The sequence below is a fragment of the Odontesthes bonariensis genome, chromosome 22 (assembly GCF_027942865.1).
Source record: "Odontesthes bonariensis isolate fOdoBon6 chromosome 22, fOdoBon6.hap1, whole genome shotgun sequence".
In the NCBI taxonomy this organism is placed as follows: domain Eukaryota; kingdom Metazoa; phylum Chordata; class Actinopteri; order Atheriniformes; family Atherinopsidae; genus Odontesthes; species Odontesthes bonariensis.
The window spans coordinates 16,345,630-16,362,595 of NC_134527.1; the positions used below are offsets into that span (position 1 = coordinate 16,345,630).

At 38.3% G+C, this 16,966-nt stretch overlaps 1 protein-coding gene across 2 annotated transcripts in view; it reads right to left on the minus strand.

Moving 5' to 3' along the window:
- The window catches only part of brinp1 (bone morphogenetic protein/retinoic acid inducible neural-specific 1), a 110,950-nt gene that overhangs the window by 83,845 nt on the left and 10,139 nt on the right, over positions 1-16,966 (minus strand). Inside the window, exons 1-2 of one of the 2 annotated variants that reach the window (XM_075455999.1) lie at positions 8,578-8,669; positions 3,773-4,040 (exon numbers count right to left, since the gene is read on the minus strand). In XM_075455999.1, coding sequence (XP_075312114.1) covers positions 3,773-3,990 — 218 coding nt within the window. In that variant the 5' untranslated portion in view covers positions 3,991-4,040; positions 8,578-8,669. Of the gene's footprint in view, positions 1-3,772; positions 4,041-8,577; positions 8,670-16,966 lie in introns of those variants that run through there. The other variant, XM_075455998.1, reaches the window with a different exon arrangement.

Consider the following 16,966-nt stretch of genomic DNA (forward strand, 5'->3'; position numbering starts at 1 on the left):
AAACGATTGTAACATTCCTGGTTTTTGTATAGACGAGGCAGAAGAAGAGGCAGTTTAGATTAGGGCTTTAAAAGAAATACTAAAATGGAACAGGTGGTGTTAAAATGTGTTTTTTTTTTTTAAAGCTGTGTCATTTGTTAATAGAAAGTGCAAGCAATTTCAACTGCTAATAAAATATAATGACTTGCACTATTCAATGGCATTGCAATTATCTGACACAGAAATGGCTCAATATCTCTGTCTTGTGTGAAAGAAGTCTTTGTGTCTCTCTTGGTCTAAAAATCAGCCTACCGTACTTGTATTAACCTTTCTTTTTCTTTACATCTAAACCCAGAAATTGTGCCCTCCTTTGTTGTCGACATTGTGGTTGTAATTTTGTGCAGCGTTACTATTTCACCATTCATCTCAGGGTTGTGTTCGGAACCTTGAATACACTTGGAGGTTTTGATGTGCACTGGTTCAACAACCAGCCTATCGAAGTTCTTCATTCATTGACGTCTGCATTGCTTTTTAAAAGTGGGATCAATCAGAGCAATGCATTTTCATAAATATTTCTTATCCTAAATAAGAACCCTCATCTTGCTTTTTTTTCCATTACAGTGCAATAGTGATTTGAGGCCTTTAAAATGCAGTAATGTCTACCAGATTTGCATTTATATTGAATTTTTGCTCAGGCAGACAAGAACCTGAGATAGAGCTCTACGAACAAAGACCAAACAGAACAAGCATCATCTGAAACACATTCGACCCCGTAATAGAGTACAAGCAGGAGAATGAGAGATGCTAGTGTGAGCAAAACAGGCCATCAAATATCACCGCTAACTGAAGCACACATTCGTACAGTGTTCAGATCAGGTCTGATGCAACAGCAATATGCAGCCAGGAGTGAAAGTGGCTTTCTTGTGACATATGAATACCATATAGGAAATGCACACTTATATGTATGATTAAAAAAAAAAGAAAAATTGAAGAAAAAAAATTGAATGCAGCTTGAAGATTGCAATCAGCAGAGGCAGAGCAGTGGCAATTACTTACACAAAGCACACTCCAAAAAATATCTTTAAGAGACATAAGTCTGGAGGGAGAGGATAATTGATGCCTTGTGGTGTGTCTTTCCCCTTCAGGCGACAGTGACCTTTTCAGAGCACAAGACAAGAGGCTGGAACCTTCTAATTCGGTGTTTATCCTTCAAACAGGCACCGTGCCCATGTTATTAAAGATGGGGCAGATTTGTTTGTTGCTGATCAGGTTGGCATTGTCCATACGGTGTGCCTCCGGGGTAATCTCTCTTGATAAGTGAACTCGAATGGAATGGATGCTTTGTCTCTCTGCAAATCTGATTCAACCACTTTCCACCACTAAATCGTTGAGGCAGAGACAGTCCCCGGGGAAATTTACAAAGCGATTCAGTCCTCATTGGTTGTTAGAGCAGAGCACGGCTGGGCAATCATTTACCAAGGAGGACTGAGGGTATGTATGATTTCATTCCAACCAAACCCTACACCAGCTGATGTTAATGATTTCCTCCCCCTCACTGGCTGAAGATGTGCTAATCACCGAAATTAACTGGTGGTCAAGCTTTGAATGAAAATCCTTAAAAAAGTCCTCTAAATGCAATTGGACCTTTTTTGGGAATGGATCGTACTTTTGCCTTAAAAGCTCTATATGATTTTTAAAAAAATAAAAATCCATATCCTGTGCTTATAAGCGTCTTTCACTGGGTCTGCTAATAGATACACCGCAATGAAGGAATTTTCTCAAAGCAGACTGGCTGCAAAGATATATGGGATCTATCACACTCTATTTTGTCTAGTCTGCTGATGCTTAACAGATGTGTGGATCATTTGTTGTTGTCATTTAATTTCTAATAAGTAAGAAAACTACATTCTCAAACTCTTAATGCATGGTTTAACTGCCTTGTCACGGAAAAGAGATATCTAGCACTGATGGCTGAATTTGATGCCACTGATGGTTTGCTAAAAGTGAGAAACAACGAGCCACCTGGGCCCAGCAATATTCCCAGCAGCACCAGACAAGCAAACGCACACTTTTTTTTCTTTATAAATCACTGCAGCATCATAGAAAGCCCTCGACGGCTGTACAGTGTCTGTGAAAAGCAGCTTCTGAAGTTTTGCCTCTGAGATTCATGTCTCTGTGCAACATCCTCCTCTGTCAAGTTACACATTATGCAAATGCATTGTTTACTCTTCATGTGACAGTATCAAGGAAAGAAAGCCAGTGGGGACTGGGGGTTGTGAAAAGTTACCAAGATCGAGGAGGGGGAGGGAGAGAGAACAAACTCTGAAATAACTTCCAAACCATGTGGCAAATGACACTATTACTTAGTTTCAGTTTTTATGTAATTCTGAGACAGCAGACAGCAGACTGCGGATGCAAGGAAATCAGAGTGTATCGTTCTGAGAAAGTGTTTTTTTTTCGCCATCCAAGTTCTGTACTTCTACCTCTGTGTTTCAGCTGTGTTAGGAGTTCTGTAATGTAAAGTAAAATGAAATGAAAGAAAAGGGTGGTAGGAAGAAAATAATTAAAATGTACATATTAAACATCTCATATTTTTTAAGTTGAATTTTTCTTACAGTACAGTGGATAAAAAAAGTTAATATTGCAAGAAATGGGCAATTTTTTTTTTTTTTTTTTTTAATTGAGCTTAAGGTTTAAAAAAAGAGAGAACTCATTATTAGAATTAGTATTTTAGTGTGTTTTATCCTAGACTTAAAAAAAAAACTGGGCCCTATATCTTTTTAGAAAGCAAGACCTGGGCAAAATATGTGCTCGGACTGAAACAAATATTTGATGCATTTTTTTGTGCATTGATTAACAACTAAGAGTGGAACAACTCTCTCTAATACTGTGATGTCAGTGGCAGCTGGTTTAAATAGAGTAAGAAGCAATTCCTATGTGAACTGGAGGGATACATTAGAAAAGCAATCTTTTATATGACAAATGCCTTAAGTATAAGTTTAATGATCTAAGGAGTAATGGGCAGGTGGATTTTATGTAGTACAGTCTGCAAGCTACACTATTCTTACTTAGACTACAATAACAGTTTTCTTGTAGAGCTTTTGCTCGTCAAGGAGTATTTGTACTTTTAACTAAGTGAAACCTCCAGGAGTTAAGAATTGAAGTAATAAAACTAATTTGACTGTCAACGATGAAACATTCCACCTCTGAATACATAATCCCAGGATTCCTTGGTGGATATCAAAATCTCAAGCTTCCTTGTTCTTTTTTTTCCGAGATAAAGTCAATTTTTTAAATGTCTCTTCACTGTGTTCTAGATGTGAAAAAAAAACTGATACAGGAAATTTTCAAATGAAAGAGCCCCTGCTTTCAAAGTGATCTGCACCCATCAGTGTTGTTTGTATAAACCAGTCACACCAAAAAGAGAGGAAAAGATTTTACAGGCACAGATAGAGCACTATTACTTTATTATTATTGTTATTATTGTAATTATTGTTATTAGTAGTAGTAGTAGAGGTATTGTTGTTTGCAGGCTGTAAAATTAGTCAAAATCAACAAGAAGAAGCAACAACTTCAACAGTAAATAAGACTCTTGGTTATTGCTTTTCACTGGTAACAGATAAAGAATTTATAGCTCTGAGACTGACTCTGTCTAAATATAAAAGTAATAGGTTAAAACCATACACAGTTCAGCTTTTTGCAGCAGAAAATCTCAAAAAAGCAAAAGCATTAAAATGGACATTCTACTAAAAAGCATGAGTGGCATCAGTACACAAGCTGAAAGTGAACTCACCTATAAATTTTATATCTGGTCGTAAATCCTTGGCGGAATCTTTCCACAAAGGACAGATAGCTCCGAGAGTGGTGGAAAGGTCCGCGGTCAGAGATGAGCCAGTCATATTGCTTGGTGACATGTTGTTCAGCAGCCAACAGGTCCTGGCGGGAAGACTGAACTGTTATATGGTCCCATATAAACAGGAAGCAGATGACCTCAATAAACCTCCAGTTCATGCTTTTTTTTCAGCCGCTCTCTGCTCATTCTCGCTCCATTATGTGGAGACCTGATGGGAGAGAAAAGAAGGGAGGGAGGAGGGGGGTTAGGGTGGAGATGCACAAAAAGAGCTCTGTTATATGACAAAGTCTATTTTAGCAGTACAAGTAGAAGTCATAGAGTAAGGTTAATTGTCTTGTACTGAACAAATACGATAGTACCCTTGTCACTGTCGCTTTACCGTGACATGGTGTGAATTTATTTTCTGCTCTTCTCATTGTTCAACCTCCGTGCCTCCATGGAGTTTTTAGAAAGCCGCACGGATTGTGCTTCTGTACAGAGGGAGTGTTAATCTTTCGCAGATGAATATGAAGGACATCCTCAGCAATCTGTCTGTTTGTAATTGGTGTCATGATAAGTTCTGACAAGGTTAGAAGGGTGCTTTATGATATGTTATGACACTCTGAAGCCACTAATGTGGAAGAACATCATCTCCCTTTGCACAGTGGTGTCAATTACTGCTGGAGGAAACTTTTATCTATTGACATTATAGTCGAACCTAACTATGCCCAAATTGGGTATCTTTTACTTAACACATGAAAAGAACACAGATCTATGTTTTTGTAACATTCACATCCTGTTTAATGAGGGGGGAAAAAAAGAAGAAATCCTAACAGTGTTTACCCATTTCAACAAAACATTGTGATGATACATTCACTCATGTTTGACTGTGAAGTAGAATATCTATTTGGCACTGATATGCCTCATAGTTACTGTTAAATAAAAGTTTTATCAGTAATAGAATTTTAGAACTTTGGCCCGTAGCCGTGGTGCAACAGTGTTCTATCAAGTGCTACCGTATGCATAAAATATTCCCTTTTTCATGGCTTATTAGACAATTACACATCATAAAAAGAGCAAGAAAAATGTAATGACCCTAATCCTTGAGTTAAATACATGATGAATTGGTGGCATACTGACAAGAGAATCCTTCTTGGTATTTTCTTTTTCTTTGTCACATCCTTGTTAGAATTGTGTGTTGGTTTCTCAATATTGCTGCAATTAGTTCAGAATCTTATTATTCAAAACTGCCTCACAAACATTCCATAGGACCAGGATTAATCAGGATCTTTTGAATATCTACTGGTCTACCCAACATCAATACGACCAAAATTGACAAAAGCCTTTGATATTATTATTTGCTGAAACTTATGGCAAAAGATAGCTTGGTAGTTTGGCGTCTGTAGAGTAACTGTTGCACATGAAGATAGACTTTGATACATTTCCTGATGATTGGGTAAGGAAATCCAAATTGTGAAACAAGTTTGGTTCTCATCACAAAACAACACAGATGGTAGCCCTCCATTACAGAATTCAAAACTTTGGGGAAACACGTGCAGAGTTTTTCTTCGCCATTATCTGTCGGCTGTCAGCATCCAGTATTTCTGTGACTGTGAACTCCAAACGACACCCTATGCATTCCTCAAAGATGCCAGAGGCTTCAACAACACTGGAGTAATTGACATCTTGGGAATGAGAACAGGTTGGAGTATAACTGAATTATTTTACATTCAGATGGGAGTTTGAGCAAAAATGGATTCTATATTACTTGCCAAATCAGTACTTCCAAGAAGCACTGAAGACCTACAATCTAGGCATATGATGAAGAGTATAAAACTCTTTCACACGTGATTTATGTCATGTTTGTTTTGAAAATGTTCCTTTTTAATTGCATTTTGATTAACTCTGGTCTTCCCTTCACCATAACATACTGCCTTCTCACTAACACAAGTCATATGCGCTCTTGATTCTTCCAATACCATGAAATTCACCTACGCAGTTGACCAGGAGTTTTAGTCATTGCTACCACCCAAGGCATGATTGCTATCTGAATCTCTCAAACCTCCCACAATGAGAAAGTTTACATTTATGTGGCCACATGATGAGAATAAATATTTTATAATTGTTTCTGTGAGCCAAGATTCTACTTCGTATGTTGATGATGTACTGCCACAGTGATCACATATGGCAGATTTTCCGCTTGCCTGCTATGTGAGTACCATCACACCATAAACCAAACTTTTTAGCTAGATAAATAACATTCTGGTTGTCCAAACAGAGGAATTTTTCACAGTTGAGAATCATTGTGACCACTCAAACTGCATGTACAAAGTAATATTTACTTTATTGGAGATCTTTTCTTTGAATTACAAGATGCCGTTTGTCTTGATAATAGGAAAAGTTGTTATGAAGAAAACAATTTCTGAGGTTGAAAATGTGAAGAAAGCTTTTTTTGTGCTCAGGAAATATGTCATTAGGCTGACGAATTGATCAAAATGAATGCACTTCATGCAGTCTTTGAAATTTGACGGCTCCCACATCTTTGAATCAATGCACTCTGGTGAAAAGCACTGTCCATAACGAGTGGGATGATGGACTATTTTGGTGTAAGGATCCATGTGGTGCAATGAACCAGCAGCACAGCTAGAAATAAAATACACTCCTTCCATTCCCTTTAAAAGATGTAGTTTGCTCAAAGATGCTCTTTCAGTTAAAATAAAGAAGCAGCAGAGAATAGTTGCAAGCATTTACCATAAAAAAACAAAAAGTAAATAAAAGTCTCTTGTAAGATTATTAGAATACTTAAATGTCCACTTACATGTGATGCTGAATCATTGAGGAAGGAAATTCTCAGTATTCTAGATTGGCCAGTAAGGGTGGATACTGCTAATTTAGCAAAGGACAAGATAGTGCTTTTGTTTAACAGCTTTTATGGGTCTTACAAGAACTGCTTAATATAGGAAAGCGTTCAATAGCATCACAGGGCGAGCCAAATAATTTGGCAGAGAAATACAGAGGTGGTTTAAAAATTTGACGAGGGTCGTGAACATCAAGTTCCTCACTGCTGCTGAGGAGATTAACTCCCAAACTTGGTCAAAATAAAAGCTCCTAAAAATCTCTTAATCATTTCAGTTCTGACGCTTTGAAAGAAAAGCTGATTATGTCATGGCACAATTTACATATTAAAAGAATATTCTTAAACCGACAAACCACCAACATAATTTTGTTTGACATCACAGACGTTTGATTGAAGTGACTTTCTTTGACATTTGGATAAGGCTTTTTTTCAAATAATGCTGACTTGGGGAACATATGTTACAGCAGTACTTAAAGGGATAGTTCACCTCTTTTGACATGAAGCTGCATGACGTCCCATACTAGCAATATCGTGCATCAACATTGACTTACCCCCCATTGTGTCTTGTGAGCCGAGTCCCAGCCTTGTTTTGGTGTTGACGAAGGTAGTCCGGTTAGTTGACTGGGGGCAAAAAAATAAAGCGTTTTGCTTCTCAAAACAATATGCGTTCAAAAGAGTAATACATTTGCATCACAAAATCGTTGTCCAGGAGAATTTGGAGCTAAATCAGTTTCAATATTCACAAATGCGCAGGACAAGATTCACAAATGCGGAAGACGGTTCACAAATGCGTCTCCCACGAGGGGTGTGTTCTTATGATTGGCTGAAACCAGGAAGATATCTGATTGGTTGCAGATCATTCTGTGTTAAAAAAAAAGACATTTGTGGGTTGACGTAAGTCAGGGGAGTCTCAAAATCCACACACAAATGCAGCGAAGTCCACAGACCAGAAGCAGTTTGTAAATCAAGTTATATTTGTGTGTGCATCCGAAATACATTTGTCAATCTTCTCCTGCGCATTTCTAAATCGTCATGTGCATTTGTGAATCTTGTCTTGCGCATTTGTGAATCGTCCTGCTCATTAGTAAATCGTCTTGCGCATTTGTGAATATTGAAACTGATTTAGCTCCATAGTAAAAGTCAGACCTCACAATCGATTGGCGCTATTTTCTCTCCCTTCGTATCACTGCGTGATGCTGAGAGCCGCGCCTGTTTCAAGGTGTAGACCGTGCAGACCTAAGTGCAGACCGAGCTGTCCCCTGCCTCCGAGCAGTAAACACCATGAAACAGGCGCAGCTGTCGGCAGGGGGCAGCACTCAATTGTGAGCAAGCGATTGTGAGGTCTGACTTTTTCCTGGACAACAATTTTATGATGCAAACGTAGTACTATTTTGAACACATATTGTTTTGAGAAACAAAATGCTTTATCTTTTTGCCCCCAGCCAACTAGCCAGACTACCTTCGTTAACACCAAAACAAGGCTGGAACTCGGCTCACAGGACGCAGCAGGGGGTAGTATGGGATGTCATACAGCTTCAAGTCAAAAGAGGCAAACTATCCCTTTAACTATGTTTACAGAGAGTTTACAAAAGGGTGTTGAATATACCAAATCTCAAATATAACTGTTTTCTTTATGTTTTGAGAACAGATGAACCAAAGAGCCACAAGCAATGTCTCATCCAGAGATTGGCATGCAGAATTAAAGACATACCAGCGCCCTGCTTCTCACTTATTTCAACAAAAGTGAAAGGACTGACAAAAGTGATTCATCATTCCCCCTGTGAGCAAACAACCAATACTATCCCCTATGAGTCTTTCCTCATAAAAACAACACATTTAATCATAAAAGACAACAATCATCCCACACAAAACCCAATACAACAAATGCTCAATGTAATTCTGTACTTACATTAATGGTATCCAGGGCTGGTGCAGTCTATCAGTTCTAATCCAAGAACTTTAGCAAATGACATTGGAATGCTTTTTGCAAAACAACGGCTAATAAACCAAATGTTGTGGTCCCCACTCCACTCATCAGCCTCATGGCAGATTTTCAAATTCATTTTCTATCCTAATGTGATTGTGCCAAGGTGAAGCATGAGATCACAACGCACATCAATCCTAACTCTCACAAGCATTTTACACATTTGTTTGGTGATACGTCTAGGTTGTCTGTGTGTGTGCTATTTGTGCATAACTGTTATTTTCTGAGTGAATTAGTAATACAGAGAGAGGAAGAGGCAGAGAGAGGATCATGCTTACCCTTGAATAAGCGGGATAAAAAGGGGAGGATGTCTGCTTCAGGAAATCACCAGACAGGACAAGGGAGGCTTGTTTTCTCTATCCTCTTTTTAAACAGCCTTATTCATGCTGCAACTCCTCCTCCATTCTGGTTCTTTCAAGGGGATTCAATCTCAATTCTGGTCCTGTCACTTGCTTTGCCAATCAATTCCTCCTTCCCCTGTGTAGGGGCCTAAGTGTCCCTCTTTATTCTATAAAGTTCATAAGAATGGAGAGGCTTGTTCTCCTTATTTGTATTCTAAATCCCAGGGAGGCAGGGGTTCAGGAAGGAGTGAAAGCCTTTTACAAGGAGACAGGTAGACTTAAGGGATTTGGGATATTCTTTATATTTCTATGCTGTCTGTCCATTGTTCATACATGACACCTGGTCACCAATATCCATTATTTATAATCTATATTTTTTGTCAAAGGAACTGAATGGATATGAGCAGATAGAGTTTTTGCTGAACTGTTATCAGCACCGCTGCCACAGAGCGAATTTATTTCCCAGCAACACTGGTACAATAAACGTAGTGAAGCAAAACCTTTGACGTAACGTTATGGATGGTTGGCAGCCTCAAAATTAATTTTTGTACTCCTCTGGGTTATTTTAACATACTTCATATTAATATGACCCAGAGGGGACCAAAGGTTTAGCTACATGAAGGATTCATGCAGTGGAATGACAGAATGAGGAGAGAGCAGGGCTGCATCTAAATATGCCAAGCCACTGTCATCTGAATTCAGAGAATTATTATTGCTCAGCTCACAGTCATGTCTAGAAAGGCGTGGTAATGGTCTGCCACTTGCAATTGCTGGAAACCAACAGAGGAATAGGATGGCTGGCCGTGGCTAACTTCATTTGCAGTGGATTCTTCCCCCAACCAAATCTCTCGCCTTGGTCGTGTCATTTCTTTAAAAAAAGACTGCAGTGGCACCCTGACCTTCAGAAAACATGGCTGAGCAAGCAACACTCTGTTTGATAATTAAATTCTCTGGTTGGTCAGCAACCAATCAGCTCAGCTCGAGGATCAATGGCTGATTTTAAAGACCAAACTAATTCACTAATGGTCAGAGTTATTCCAATTTACCTGGCTGCTGAATTATTGTGTTCAAATCTATTCTTGGAGTGGAAGGATCAATGCGACGCAGGGAGAGGAGCGGCAGATGGGAGTCGGTTGCATCTGTCATGTGAAGTGGTGCAAGGAGTGTTCTCTGCGGCTGATTTGATAGCTGCCCAGTTGGACAGAAGCAATGCGGAGGAGGTTTATGGGATGATTCTAAACAGGGATCGTCTCTGAAACCTTATTAATTAGTTTGCTTTATGACAGAGTTAGCATGAGAGCAAAGACTTGATAGTTCAGGTCCAAGGTTTTGTGTGCGTGTGTGTCAGTGTGACTCAGTGTGAGTCTAAGCACACGAGCTAACCGAGAGCAATTCAATTTAGCATGAAATAAAAATGGATTTAATCTGCATCATGAGGGTTTTTGCAGCAAAGGATATGTAACATTGTGATACAGGCATATTTTTTCCTTGCAGTTTGTTATCTTAATATATTTAGACCTCACCATTACACTAACATTGTCAGTGGTAACACTAAAATGATTATCAGCAGAACACTCAATGTCTCTTAAACACATAAAGTTAAAAAGAGCTTGTGCTCATCTCATTCCAAGAGAAGGCGCTTTGAGCTGATTGGAAAAACAGGACTTCTTCAGCCAGCATCACAGCCTTTCACCAAGAACAATGAGATGCGAGGTATCACAGCCCAACCATTTGTCATCACATCCACCACTGCTGCTGTTGGCTACTGTGACTGCGTAACAGATGAAGATTGATCATTTGTCAACATGCAAATTGGCTTTCAAGTGCTTTGTCTAATTACTCTGTGGTTTTATTGATGAGAAACCACCAACTGCTTTCCTTCGATTTACCTCGCTGGGCAAAGTCTTTGTTTTGAATATGTTGTCTCTCACCTTTCTTTCAAGAGAATTAAGAGGGGAAAACAAAATAAGGCCACCATCCTCCAACTTTGTACAGATTTCACATTCTACCTCTTGTTCCAACATCTCACAGAAACAATGAATGATTAGAGGCAAAAGTGGCAGAATGAATTTCATTCTCTTAGCTGGTCACACTGAAAATGCACCCAGAGGAGCCCGTGACATGAATCAAAGCTATAATAGAACTTCAGGGGAAGCATAAATGACACCGTTAGCACTGCAACTCTTCTTCGCTCATGCATGTAAATGTCAAGAGATGTTACACACTGTATTGTATGGTTTCCACTGACAAGACCCAAAAGGTCTACACTACAGAGAAGCGTGGACAATAAACCCTCTAAATATGTCATATATCCTGGAGAGTGCATGCGAAACTTTGTTAGGTAATGCACACTTTTCTTTTTCATTGACATTTAAACAAATTAAAGAATCTGCAATGAAGATCACCTCCGACCCCATTGATATATCATTTCACTGTATTTACCAGCAGAATTAAACACCATATTCTCCGTCCTTGTTTCTCTGTTCTGTGACTGATCTGTCATAATTGCCTGTAACATTTTATTCAAATCACACTATCAGTACCATGAGCCAGGGTGTGAAGAAGTGTTGCGAGGCAACTGTGGGCCTTGCAATTGGTTTGCATAACTGCATGTTATTTTAGAAAGACATATGCAAGAAATATATCATCTCATCAAGGTGAGGGTGTGATTTCCTTATCCTGTTTCAGTGTGTGAAGTCTCTGCTGGGAAAACACATGCTACTTATTTATTCTCATGCTGGATTTCTTCAGTGTTTGCACATGATGAAGCCTGAACAGCACAGTATGTTTCTCTCAAACTCATCCCACCCATCTGGCACTTTGAACAGCTGTCATTTCCTACTGACAGGTGACTATAAGCCAAAGGAAAAAAATGTTTTTGCAAGCAAATTTCTGAGAGTTAATGCCGTTTCACCGAACCTTTTAGAACCGACTTCCACTTTTTCACATTTTTAAGGATAGCTCTCTCTGACAGAAACACATAACAGCTGCTGTCCTCTCAAGAGATTGGACCACTGGCATTATGTGAAGAGATTTTTTTCTCTTTTTTCTCCATCTGCAGTGGGTTATTTTTGTTTGCTCTTGCGATCCCCATTAGCTCTGTGCACTCTGATGCAATGCCATCTCTGAAAATACTGACCTCATTTTCATCTCAATTAAATGCTCACTTTCTAATTCTTCCTTTGATGAACTGATCATTACGCAAATTTGGCAAGAGCTCCCTCTGACCAACCGACGGGCTCTCGTGCAACATAAGGAATGAGGTGTTAATGCGATGGTCAGTGATCCTATTGTTCCTAATTCAAAGTCCTACATTTGTGAACTGAAGGGAAAGAAGAGGAGCAAGCACAGACTCAGTGTGTTCCATAAATCAGCAAAAATCTGCAGAGACACGCAGCAGATGGTAGAAATTTAAAAAAAAAAAGGAAGTCCTCCCATCTCAATTCAATGCAGATTAAGCATTGCAAAGCTAAGCTGTTCTGCATCACATTTATGCTGCACTGTACAAGACACCACAATTCTAAGGCTGCTTTGTTCAGTGCCCAGCTCATCATCCTTCGCATAATGAACTTACTCTGTATCAAATGAAATGTATTAATCTATTAACATGTTATATGTAAACACTATATACTACAGTTAAAGGCTTTTTATCATCCAAAAGTAAACTGAGATACTATACAATTCAGCACTATAAGTATTTTTACTCTGCAGTAAAAAAAATACATTAAATAGTTTGGAAGTATTTGAATGTACCTCCAGAAGTTGTCACTATCAAATTGAAAATACAAATCAGGAAAATTATTACATTTCTGTACAACTTTGATTTAAAACATGGATACAGTAGCTTCTCTAGATCGGGGGTGAGTTTTATTGATGATTGTTGCAATGCCATGAATTTTTTGTGTTTTAAATTCCTAAAATGAGGATTGCGTTATGGTAGATCGTCATGTATATAGAACCACATGCACAAAGGCTTACTGAGCAAATATTTTTTAGGCCTGAAAAAACTAAAAGAAGTGAGCTTTTTGCTGAGAAAAGCTCTTTCTTTTCTGTACTATATATTGTCTGCTCTTCTTGGGAGGTTATCATTTGCAAAACCATGCCCTTGATATGGGTTACTACAGCCAACATGTTCCTATTCCCTATGTTAAGTTTGAAAATAGAGTGCTCTTGACCTCTTGCCTTTGAAATTCTTCCACTGTCGCTGCATTTCTCCTTTCATCTGTCCTCTTTTTATGCTGTAGCTTTCACCATAAGGCTGGCCTTATGAGTGTCTTGCTCTACATGTTTTTCTTTTCTTTCTCCCTGCCTCAAGACAGAGGCCAACTTTGTTATAAGTCTTGTAAAATATTCCCCTTTATACACAAATTCAAGTCATCTGTTGTTATATGCACCAATGCAAGATAGCCAATAACAGCTTTCCCTTAGTTGCTGAATAATTTACAAACCAATTCTTCCAAACTCTCGCTATAAGCCACAGAGGAACAGGGGTGATTTTCGAAGGTCTTCTGCAAATGTTTGTATTCAAAAAAGACATCAAATGCCTCTTTACAATTTAAATTTTAATGAGGTGGTTTGGGTAAAGGCAATCCTCCCTTTCTATGGTATAAAGCACTTGGTGTGCCTCAAGCATTAATTCAAATAGGGCTATCATATGTAGAATTTGAAAGAGTATAATACGTGTTTTAAAAAAATTTGAATCTTTACACAGATCAAGACCCGACTAATACTCTTAAAAGCAATAACAAGAAAAAAAAGATAGCTCAGTAGTTATGGTATGAAGTTAACTGCGGATTTGCCACTGACATTATTGAAGTGGGTGGACAAGAAATGCAAACGTGTATGCGTGAAAAATATACCTCTATTCAAAAATATCATGGCCAAAAAAAGACTTTTAATATGAACTAATGTAGTGACTAGAATTAATTATAAACACTGTGAATCCTTGATGATTGAAAATTCTGTTTTCAAAGTGGTTTCTTTAAGCTTAGAAGAACTTTGACTTTTACTCTCACACAGTCGTTTCTTGTGTAGAAATCCTTGAAGAAATCACAATGGGGATAAAACTTTGTGATACTGCCATAAAATGAAATGAAAAATGAAAATGACTCTGCCACATCATTAAAATGAAATGTTGCTCAAAAGACAGAAGAGATTTTGGCGAAAAGAGTTGTAATGGCAGATGTGGTACATAGAGGGGAGATGAAGCACCTAAAGAGGAATTTTAACTAGGTCAACACTTAGTTTCTGATGATAAGAATGACAGCATGCATTGGAAATAAGCATCAACAACCAAGGAGCATCAAGTTTAGAGTTCACGCTCTTATTGCTCGCTCTAATTCTAGGACTTTAGGATGTTTTGCTGTTGAAAAATATCTCATTCAACTGTACTGTCCTCTACATGTATCTCAACATAAAATGTGATAGTGTTTCCATCGGGTTTATTTTTCACACAAATATAAATGTAATGTCAGCCTTCTTTTGGAAACCATGTTAGCAGTTGCTGTATTTTCCAAACTGGATAATATGCTAATGTTGTACTGTATAGTATCACTGAAATGGGGGAGCATTTGATGTTAATTTTCTCAAGCAGCACATTGTGGAAAAATACAGAACTCACAACTGAAAAGAGAATGTGTGAAAATATGTAAAGAGATTTCTGAAAATTTCACTTCGAAAGACTGAAATCAATCCACTGCAAATACGTCTTTATGTAAAAAAATGTTTGACAAATATTTCACTATTAAAACTCTACTTCCACTCAGTGGGTTTGGAGAAAGACACTAAGCTGGTATAGGATAGACACATTATTAAACTAAAAAGGTACATTTAAAACACTTGTCCCGTAGAAAAGCAAAAAGTTTCCCTGGATAGGTCAAATTGTACAATTTCACGTGATAGGTAGTCTCGCCTCAGTGAATGCTTTGTGAACAATTCAACCAAAACGAATAAACGTGTGGACATAAATTGAGTCTGGTGGGAAAATGGAGCAGGTTAATCAAGAGAGCACTGATTGGTGATTAGCTTTTATATGGGTAAAAGAGAAGGACTGATTCTTAGGCCTACAGTATTTAATTGGATGATAAACTAAGACAAGGTTGCCTTTTGAATTTTAAATTGATAATGGTAGGGGATGGAAGTGAGAGGATGGCAGGCAAGAGGTGTGGCTTGGAAGGAGTAATGAAAGCAAGAGTAGCCTAGAGGTAAAGGAATTAAAAATGAAGTAGTCCCCTTTATTAAACTTGCGCTAAGCTCAATTACAGTGATAAAAGACTTCTATGATGAACCATTTCAACAAAAGAATGTTGGAACAGAGCATCAAAGTAAAAGCACATTGTGTGAACTTATGTCTAAGCACAATGATGCCATGACACAATGATGAGGTCACTATCTTATTTTTTATATGTATTCAAATGCAATGAGGAAAAGTGTTCTGTAAGCCAGCCAAAGGCTACTACCACTGCAGTTTTTTTTTCCTTGTTTGCTCAACACTATGAACGTGCCCCACTGCTTCTTCCCCTGCCCTACATTGACGTTGTGCTGGTGTGCTGAGTGTACAAAAGCACCACGGAGGATTATGCTCAGCAGGCCAGCCTCACCTGGACTGGCCTCTCCATCATTACAACCAGCTCCATCAGCAAGGCAACACTGAAGTCTTGTGGGATGATGTGCTTTTTTATCACGTGTGTGAACTGATACTTGTCCTGTAAGATTCAATCAATGCCTTTTTATTTACCAGACAAAGCACGCAGGTGGCACATGTACTTCCTTGGTTGAGTGAGCAGCGATTCAGAAAACAAACAAGTGGAATCAATGAAAACAAAAACTGACAATATGCCGTATTTTGCATAACAATTCTAACATCACTTGTGGGATCATTTAGACTTTGTAAGGACATTTGGAAAAAGTCTAATGAATGTACAGTTTCTCATTATTGCATTTGAAATCCCATAATGACTATCCATTCATCACTTTAGGTAATCATCTTGAATGTCACGAAAGAATTCCCAACACTACATAAGACTGAATCTTAAAAAAAAAAAAAAAGCTTGCATCTTCTTACTGTGCCGCACCAACTGACCAACAACCATGCAGCATATTAAACGTGACACAGATAAAATCATTTTTAAACTCACAGAAATGCTGAATTTTCATATGATTATAGCATTACATCTATATAATCAATTAATTGTACGCAGTTGAACATGTTCACACTGTCTACAGTGGCTGATTAAATCATGCATGAGATACCTCTGTATTTACAGTGCACACCATGTTTCTTCTTCCAGTCAGCACACTGTCAGCAGTTTGATTCAAACACCAATCTGAGTGAAACACGAATCATTTCCCTGTCTGGCTCAGGCACGCTTGTCGCTTTTTGTCGAGGTTTTGTACTAAAATTGCGTCCCTGCGTAACAAATGGGCCCACTGTGTGCTAATCTGTGATTTTGTGATTATTCATAGTTCATACACTTATGCTATTATACTGCATGTCTCACTCTGCTCTCTTTATTCTAAAGAAAACCATTTAAGGCTGATCAAAATAATCTTGGCACTTGGTGATTTCATGTTTCTCCAAAAGGAGCAGAGGCGTGTTAATGGAGTGAGGTGCCAAACTGGCACTGCACAGGCAGCACTGCACTCAATTGAGGAAACAAATTATTCATGTTAAGAGACTCAGTCAATGTGTATCTCCATTGCCTCTGCATTTTGACAGAGGGAGGCAAGTCCATTCAAGTGTTTCAGAAAAGATTTGTGAATAGTTTCAATTACCGCGATCCAAAAACATTTTAAAGCAAATTAAATTGATATCTAAAGAACAGACTTTGTCTTATGAACTGGTTTAGTCTGTGTTTGCTGTCATAATATTAAAAAGGTATTAAAATGAAGATTTTGTTTTTGCTTTCCATGATCTGATGTACATGATCTGATGCACTATCATCCCCAAGCGAAGTGTAATTACCCTCTACATT